The sequence below is a fragment of the Portunus trituberculatus genome, chromosome 46 (genome assembly GCF_017591435.1).
Source record: "Portunus trituberculatus isolate SZX2019 chromosome 46, ASM1759143v1, whole genome shotgun sequence".
In the NCBI taxonomy this organism is placed as follows: Eukaryota; Metazoa; Arthropoda; class Malacostraca; order Decapoda; family Portunidae; genus Portunus; species Portunus trituberculatus.
Window position 1 is genome coordinate 31,402,735 of NC_059300.1, and position 10,000 is coordinate 31,412,734.

The 10,000-nt window shown below is 45.8% G+C and overlaps 1 protein-coding gene across 1 annotated transcript in view; it reads right to left on the bottom strand.

Moving 5' to 3' along the window:
- The window catches only part of LOC123519993 (diuretic hormone receptor-like), a 157,606-nt gene that overhangs the window by 8,663 nt on the left and 138,943 nt on the right, over positions 1 to 10,000 (bottom strand). Inside the window, 3 exon segments of the mRNA XM_045281760.1 lie at positions 6,023 to 6,186; positions 8,945 to 9,112; positions 9,612 to 9,773. Of these exon segments, the coding sequence (XP_045137695.1) occupies positions 6,023 to 6,186; positions 8,945 to 9,112; positions 9,612 to 9,773 (494 nt within the window).

Here is a 10,000-nt window from a genome sequence, read left to right on the forward strand (position 1 = left end):
GTGTGTGTGTGTGTGTGTGTGTGTGTGTGTGTGTGTGTGTGTGTGAATCCTCAATATTTTGTCTCCCCGGCATCGTGACCTCGCCGCCGTTGGTCTCTGCGTCATTGAACAAAAGTGCCCTGTTGCCCGCATCGATACATGAATACACGAATCACTGTCCAGAAAGCAGGAGTTACATGTACAAACTAATAAATGCATGACGCCTTTCAGCTGTTTGTGTGACCTGACAGTTTAGCGCTCACACCGCCACGCTCTCTTGTCTCTCTGGTAACACTGACGGACTCCACTCACTGATGTATTTACTGAACACACACACACACACACACACACACACACACACACACACACACACACACACACACACACACACACACACACACACACACACACACACACACACACACACACACACACACACACACACACACACACACACCATTCCTTCTCAGCACTAAAGCCGTAGTTAGGTTGAGAGAAGAGTTTCAAGTCAGCTCCATCATGAACTGGTTGAGTGGGTCATCGTATTCATTCTTTTCAATTTGTGGGAGAACACTTAGAGAGTCTTTTATATCCCCGAGTTTTTATTTACTTCATATTTTTTTTGCGATAGGGTTTTCTTGCCATATGTATGAAAGAAATATACATTGAAATCTGCTACTGGTGTCCTTGCTATCTTGTGTTAGGGATGGATCTATAGACAAACTAAGATTGCTATTTGTTATTAACCCTTTCACTATGAGTTTTGGGTATGATTAGACGATTTTATTTATATTAGAAAGGGTCTATGGAGTCTTCACTATTTCAATCCCGAGATAAGTTTCTGAAGCTGCATAAAAGTGCCAAATAGTAAGCAGAATAAATATGGAAACGTATCATGGTACTGGAGGAGTTACGTCGTGTAGCAAATAACACATAAAACATAAGAAAAGAGGGAAGCTGCAAGAGGCCGCCAGAACTATACGAGGCAGTCCCTGTGTGCTTAAGCTACCTAATTCCATCTATCTTCCCCATCCATGAACTTATCTAACCTTCTTTTAAAGCTCCCTATTGACTCAGAAAGCTCCCTCCTTGTGGCTCAGACGAGGATGCATGTACGCCCACGGAACAGATAACACGGAGGCAATTAACAAACTAGAACGGAACTGCAATCGTCTACAAGCACTGAAAGATATGAACCAGGACCGACGGGTAACTAGATCAATGAAAGACGAAGATAATAAATCTCGTCAAACAGGCAGAAACAGACTGCCAAGAGAGAAATTTAAGAATGAAAGACGAAAATAACAAATCTCGTCAAACAGGCAGAAACAGACTGCCAAGAGAGAAATTTAAGAATGAAAGACGAAAATAATAAATCTCGTCAAACAGGCAGAAACAGACGAGTAAGGGAGGAATCGAAGAAACAAATAAGAGTGTGCTGCGTCACATTAAAGAAACACACTTGAAAAAAAACAAAAAAGGAAAAATAGAAAAAAATAAAGTTTTCTGAATATGGAGGAGGTAAGACGTAGGGGTGATACATAATATGAAGCTATGGGGAGGGTTCTGATAATGGAGGTGTGGGGCGAGGGTGTCACGTATCCTTCTTACCACCACAAGGATACACAGACGTGGGGGAAGAGGATGGAACAGAGAGAGAGAGAGAAGAAACAAAAGAGGTAAAAGAATGAGACCTAGTGGAATAGAAGGAGGCTAAAGGAGAGGAAGAGGAAGAGGGGAGGAAGGTGGACAAGAGAAGGAGGAAGTAGAAGAGAAAGATAAGGAGGTGGAGGTGGAGGAGAGGAACAATGATGGTGGTTGAAATAAGAAGAAAAATAAGGAAAAATGCAAAGGAAAGAGAGAGAGAGAGAGAGAGAGAGAGAGAGAGAGAGAGAGAGAGAGAGAGAGAATATGAAGGAAGGTGGAGGTGAAAAGGAAGGTGGACACACAAAACACGGACAGACACACACACACACACACACACACACACACACACACACACACACACACACACACACACACACACACACACACACACACACACACACACCAAACATCTCTCTCTTACTTACCCCTGCCAGAGTTCGCGAAAGAAAAATTATAACAAATTAATTGCGGTAAATTGAGAGTAAAAAAGAGAGAGAGAGAGAGAGAGAGAGAGAGAGAGAGAGAGAGAGAGAGAGAGAGAGAGAGAGAGAGAGAGAGAGAGAGAGTTAGCAAGAAGTACTAATTTAGAGAGAAACCTAATGAGATGAATAAAATGGTGGTGTGGGCGAGGCTCGATACACACACACACACACACACACACACACACACAGGGAGGAGCGGCAGGTGTTAAACAATACAACGATGGGTAGGAGGAGGAGGAGGAGGAGGAGGAGGAGGAGGAGAAGGAGGAGGAGGAGACGCAGTGGAGAGAGAGAGAGAGAGAGAGAGAGAGAGAGAGAGAGAGAGAGAGAGAGAGAGAGAGAGAGAGAGAGAGAGAGAGAGAGAGAGAGTACTTTTACTAACTGTATGAAAAGTTTAGTGAATAGTAAAATTCACCCTCAACACTTTTTTTCAGCTGCAAAATTTGATAATTGAAAGTTGCTGAAAAAATTTTGTTCTTCTCTCAACACAAACACACACACACACACACACACACACACACACACACACACACACACACACACACACACACACACACACACACACACACACACACACACACACACACACACGTAATGGCCAGTGTATCAAAGCTTTCAAATTTTCTCAATATAGTATCATTAGTATGGCATGTTGTGTGGAGAGAAAGGAAGGAAGGAAGGGAGAGAGAGGCAGGGAGATATGGAGGGATGGGAGGGAGGGAGTGAAGGGAAGTGGGGAGGGAAGGAATGGAGGGAGGAAGGCTATGATGAAGATAACGTATGATATGAGAAGGGGGAGGAGAGGAGGAATAAGGAAAGGAAGCAGTAAAGAAGGAAGGATTTAATGAACGAAGGGAAGATGTGGAAGATGATAAACGGAGGAAGGAAAGGGAAAAAAGTGCAAGGAGGAGATGTAAATAAAATAGGAAAGATAATAATAAAAGCAGGAAAGAATAGAAGAGAATAATGAGAGAAAGAGAAAAAAAGAAAAAAAGGGGAATAGAGAAAGAGAGAAGGTAACTTTAAGAGATAAATAAAAGATAAATAAGAAAGATAGAAGGGATAAAGAAAGAATGAGAGAGAGAGAGAGAGAGAGAGAGAGAGAGAGAGAGAGAGAGAGAGAGAGAGAGAGAGAGAGAGAGAGAGAGAGAGAGCGCTAACACTGAAGGCAAGTAAGTAATTTACTGTCTTGCCACCACCACCATCACCACCACCACCACCACGTCTGTCTCCTTCTTCTCTTCTACCTCCTCCTCTTCCTCCTCCTCCTCCTCCTCCTCCTCCTCCTCCTCCTCCTGCCACCACCAATTCGTCATATTATTGCGTTTCCTTTCTCCTTTACGATTTCACTCACGCACACCCGCAGAAGGAGGAAGAGGAGGAGGAGGTGAAGGAAGAAGAAGAAGAGAGAGGAGGAGGAGGAGGAGGAGGAGGAGGAGGAGGAGGAGGAAGAGGAGGAAGAGCTTTGCTGAGCTGATATGAAAGGCAAATACCCACCACACCACCACCACCTCCACCACCACCACCACCACCACCACCACCACCACCACCACCACCACCACCACCACAACAACAACAACAACAACAACAAAAACAACAACAACAACAATAATAATAACAACAATAGAATACTGTGGCCACCTGCGGGACTTGTTGTGTGTGTGTGTGTGTGTGTGTGTGTGTGTGTGTGTGTGTGTGTGTGTTGAAATGTGCGCATTGTTGCAGATTATGGAATATGAGAGAGAGAGAGAGAGAGAGAGAGAGAGAGAGAGAGAGAGAGAGAGAGAGAGAGAGAGAGAGAGAGAGAGAGAGAGAGAGAGAATGAATGAATGAATGAATGAATGAAAGAATGAATGAATGAATGAATGAATGAGGTTTACATTTCGATGGCTGTCCAATTTTGAGCAATATGAATGGTTGCCTGGATGTATAAGTGGACTGGAAGGAGAAGAGATGACTGTGTGGAAGGTGAATGGATGAAACAAGTGGAGGATTAGCATGTGTAAATGTGGAGAAGAGAGTTGAGTAGAATAGAACAGAATCGACGGTATGGATGGATAGATGGACAGATGGATGGATGGATGGCAAGGAGGGTAGAATAAGAGAGAGAATCACAAGACAACAAAGTAAAAGACACGATTAATACCTGTTTTTCATTAGCTAAGCCGGTGAAGCATGATGGCTGTACGAGAGAGAGAGAGAGAGAGAGAGAGAGAGAGAGAGAGAGAGAGAGAGAGAGAGAGAGAGAGAGAGAGGTATTAGGCATATTCCCAATGATCTGGCTATTGGAATTCGTGTATTGGCTCATCAGGCTATACAGATACACCGTCCTATTACTCCATTATCATACAACACATCAAAGAGCGAGGGAGGGGCAGAGAGACCGAGAGAGGGAGGGAGGGAGAGAGAGCTAGATGGAATGACTGAGGCTTACCTACCGTTAGCAAACACAGCAATCCCTTTCACAATACAAGTCTCTCCAATGGTCTATAGTACCCCAAAGCATCCACGAGAGATTAAACTACACGAAGCAAGGACAGTAGAACAAATAATCGCCTTTTTCCATCGCCATTTGATAATATTCAGTAGTGTAGGAGTTGTTGGTCTGGCCTTACGGGAATAGGGAATAATGGATTGACTTTTTGTGTTTTGTTAGAGACTTGAATATCTGTGGAAAATATGAGTGTGTGAGAAATTGTAAGGGAAGATTGGGGAGATAAAAAAAGTAAATGTGTGGAAGTGAGGAGGTAAATTCGAAGGTCTAGTTAGGAGTTTGTTGATGTTTGGAATTTTTTTTTTTTTATATTCCATTTGTGTTTTTCTTTTCTCCTCTTCTTCCTTCTCCGTCTTCTCCTCCTCCTCCTCCTTTTCTTCTTCTTCTTCTTCCTCCTCCTCCTCCTCCTCCTCCAAAACCGCGGAATTTCATGAGTGTGTGAGAAGTTGTTGGGGAATATTGGGGAGAAAAAAAAGATGTCTGAAAGTGTGAGGAGGTAAATTAAAAAACCTACTTAGGACAATAGTTTTTTTTTATGCAAGAGGGAAACCAAACCAACCAAGGGCAACACAAGATAAAGAAAAAGGCCCACTTCAGATTCTAGTTCCCTTAAAGATTGGTGAAGGGTTAGCCAAAAAAAATTGAGGGACAAATGTCTTGGTGTTTGGATTTCTTTTGTATTTCATTGTGTTTCTTTTTCTCCTCTTCCTTCTTCGCCTTCTTCTCCTCCTCCTGCTCCTCCTCCTCTTCTTCTTCTTCTTCTTCTTCTTTTTCCTCCTCCTCCTCCTCTTCCATAGCCGCGGAAATTCATGAGTAATTGCCACCACGCCTCTGTACTAACTAGCAGAAAGGTATTGTGCTGTCACGCTCCACTCAACACGCTCATGCATTGCTAAGTGTGTGTGTGCTGTATAATAAACACACACACACACACACACACACACACACACACACACACACACACACACACACACACACACACACACACACACACACACATAAATTCACGCTTTCTCTCAAAATCACGGAATTCATTGGGTTTCGTTCAAGATCCTACTTAGATTCAGCTTTATTCCTTTACACACACACACACACACACACACACACACACACACACACACACACACACACACACACACACACACACACACACACACACACACACACACACACACACACACACACACACACACACACACACACAGACAAGTACATTTATAAAGATAACCAACATATGCACTGTATGTACGTATATATAAATGTATGTACGTGTGTATGTTACCTTTGGGCGCATTCTTAAGTTATATTATACATTGCCGGAGCCTGCCCCACCTCCCTACACACACACTCACACACACACACACACACACACACACACACACACACACACACACACACACACACACACACACACACTCACCTGGAGCAGCCTGTCTTGGGGCGTGGCGAGCCGTCCCTGTGTCTGACGGAGTGGCAGCGGGGGTCAGCCAGGCCGCGGGCAGTCTTCCACCTCTCTATGTGGTGTCTGATGCTGTTCTGTACCTCGCTGTTCACGAAGCAGAAGAACAGCGCCACCCAGAAGCCCTGAGGGAGGCGAGGCAGAGGGGAGCTGGGTAATTGGTTTGGTGGTGACGGTGGCTGAAAGTGTTCTGAAGGTGGTGATTGTGGTGGTGATGCTACACTGGTTATGGTGATATTTGTGGTAGTAAGACTCATAGTGGTGGTAGTGGTGGTTGTCATAGTGATGGTGATAGTATTATCAGTAGTAATAGTAATAATGGTCGTATCTATGCGAGTAGAAGTAGTAATAGTAAAAATTATAACAGAAGCAGTGACAGTAGCAATAATAGGAGTAGTAGTGGTGACAGTAGCAATAATAGGGATAACAGTGGTGACAGTAGCAGTAATAGGAGTAGGAGCAGTGAAAGTAACAATGATAGAAGTAGCATTGGTGACTATGAATATTAGCAGTAGCAGCAGTGACAGTAGTGATAATAGCAGTAGCAGCACTATATGTCAACAGCATCAACAGCAGCACGAGCCACAGTGTCATAAGCATCAGGGTGGACGGGAGCTGCTTAACATGCTCAGCGCTGACATCGTATTTGCATGTAGCAGTGGCGGGGCGGCGCGGGGACTGGCGGTAGTGATGGGGTGATGGGGCGACCTGATGGGCTGCGATGGGAACATAACGCGCCATTAAAGCGGACGAGGTGCGTGGGGAGGGAATGGCAGGATGCAGAGGTGGCGCGGTGTGTCAGGGGTATCGGAAGGGCGAAGGAGAAGATGAGGGCGCTGTGATGGTGGCAGGAATGGCAGGGAACGAGAATATGGACATGGATGGCAATCGATGTGAGTTGTATAGAAAATCCTCCACCAGTATTTGCTCTGAGGTAAAGAATCATGAGGACTTCAAAAACTGTTCTCCCTAAGCACACCCATCTCAGTCATTTCAGGGCAGGAGTGGTGGACGGGAGGAAGCAGAGGTGTGGAGAGTGGCGTGTACCTGGCATGGGTGGCGGGAGTGGTAGTAGCTAAGAATGACTGTGAGACGGGCGGGTTGTATGTGTGTGTGTGTGTGTGTGTGTGTGTGTGTGTGTGTGTGTGGATAGGATGAGCAAAAGGAAAGAGAGTAGGTGATGAGACTGAAGCAGCGCACACACACACACACACACACACACACACACACACACACACACACACACACACACACACACACACACACCCTTACACACCGTCGCCTTTACTTCCTATATATCGAAAGCCAGGTCAGGAAATGGATTTTTTAATTGGGATTTGTTGCAAGTTGACGTTTCTCTGCCGGGTGAACCGGGGCGGGACGGGGCGGGGTGCGACTAGGCGGGGCGGGGAGAGGAAACGGAAGAAATGAAACAGCAAGGAAAGAAGGAAGGAAGGAAGGAAAAGGCATGAAGTTAACTTTTCCAGGGCGGGGCGTCATGGGGTCTGTTTTCTTAGGAAGAGAAGGATAGAGATGGAGTAAAGTGAGGGAAGGGAGAGAGACGAGAAGGGGGAAGGAAAGGGGTGGGAAGGCAGAAATGACAGAAGGAGAGAAGAAAGGTAAATGTAGAATAAGAGAAGAGGGTGAGGTGCGGGAGTGATGAGGTATAAGAGAAAAAGGGGTGGAAAGGGGTGAGGAAAGGGAGAAGGAGGGGAGAAGGAGAGAGAGAGAGAGAGAGAGAGAGAGAGAGAGAGAGAGAGAGAGAGAGAGAGAGAGAGAGAGAGAGAGAGTGGAAGGCAGGGACGAGAGCTGTTCCGGGAAAAGGATAAACGTCAAGCTTTCTTTTGTGATGTAGACTGAGAGAGAGAGAGAGAGAGAGAGAGAGAGAGAGAGAGAGAGAGAGAGAGAGAGAGAGAGAGAGAGAGAGAGAGAGAGAGAGAGAGAGAGAGAGAGAGAGAGAGAGAGAGAGAGAGAGAGAGAGAGAGAGAGAGAGAGAGAGAGAGAGAGAGAGAGAGAGAGATCATTGTGTGTGTGTGTGTGTGTGTGTGTATCCGCTTTTCACGGAAGAACCATTGAACTGACTGTGATGACGTTTGGTTAGAGGCTCCATATGATCCGGGGGGAATGACACAGGCTGTCTTAACTATTCCCAATCCAAAACTGTTAGCTTATTCAGGCAAACCAGTCACTGGAACCCAATTCTTGATGACTGCACCAAACATTTATTTGTCCACCTGTCTGTCTGTCTGTCTGTCTGTCTGTCTGTCTTTATTTGTCACGGGGTAAAAAATAACACTGTACCAATTGTGATGATATTAGGTGGAGAAGTGTCCCTTGATCCTGGCAAAACTGGGTCATTCTGCTAACCTGTACAATATGAAGCATGAGTCACCCATATACCGAGTGAGCGAGTGAGTGTGTAACTGAGTGGAAGAATGAGTGAGTGAATGAGTGTGTAATTGAGTGAGTGAGTGAGTGAGTGAGTGAGTGTGTAATTGAGTAAGAGAGTGAGTGAGAGTGAGTGTTTAATTGAGTGAGAGAGTGAGTGAGAGAGTGAGTGTTTAATTTAGTGAGAGAGTGAGTGAGTGACTGAGTGTTTAATTGAGTGAGAGTGAGTGAGAGAGTGAGTGTTTAATTTAGTGAGAGAGAGAGTGAGTGAGTGAGTGAGTGTTTAATTGAGTAAGAGAGTGAGTGAGAGTGAGTGTTTAATTTAGTGAGAGAGTGAGTGAGTGAGTGAGTGTGTAATTGAGTGAGAGAGTGAGTGAGCGAGTGTGTAATTGAGTGAGAAAATGAGTGAGGTAGTGAGTGTTTGAGTGAGAGAGCGAATGAGTGAGCGAGATAGTGAGTGAGGGAGAGTGAACAAGTGACATATCAAATACCTACCTGCGTGGACAGAAGGACGGCCCTCACATGCTCCAGTTCTTGCGGGAGTGCGATAAGGAGCATGTAGGTGAGGCCCAGCAGCGGGATGAGCACCAGCAGCGCCTTGGTGGCCTTGCGGTACCTCTGCGTCTCCACCGTGTTGGCAGACCGCAGCTTGGTGATGAGGACCTGGTGCAGAGGAGGGGCAGGAGTGAGTAAGGGGTCAGTGCAGAGTGGTGTGGTGAGGTGGTGAAGGATGTAATGGTGGTGTTATATGGTGGTGGTCGTGGTGGACTGAGTGTGGTAATGGTGTGGTGATAATACTCATGTGCTGTGATGATGGTGTGGTTTAGGCACTCGTAGGAGAAATACCACAAAAACACACGCGCGCTCACACACACACACACACACACACACACACACACACACACACACACACACACACACACACACACACACACACACACACACACATTCTCTCTCTCTCTCTCTCTCTCTCTCTCTCTCTCTCTCTCTCTCACACCCACCCACACACACACACACACACACACACACACACACACACACACACACACACACACACACACACACACACACACACATACCTCTGACCACACTGAATACAAACAGACACAGGAACAGGAGAACATAAGGTAAACTTCCTCCGCCACACCACACGCGCACTCACCCACATGATGTGCGCCAGGAAGAGCAGGTTGAGGGATAGCACCACGAGGACGGGCACCTTGTGAAGCCAGTCGAAGTGGCTCGCGGGCATCGGGGGGCATGTTCTAATAAGGCCCTCCAGCTCCTGCCCCGCCATCGCCACCACTTCCAGCTCAGACCCCTCCTGCCAGTACAAGTTATTCAGAAATGCTTTGTTCTCTCACCTCGACTATTTTAAAACGCTACAGACATGATTAGCCGGGTTTTCAATAGTGTTTCTCCTGTTAATGAGGTAGAAAGCGTATTAATTTGTCACTAGAACAATTTAATCACACTAAAAAACCCCAGCCCTCTCTCCCTACCCTGGCTAATCTAGGTGTTTTGGATCACTGTTTCAAGGGAGAGGGAAAC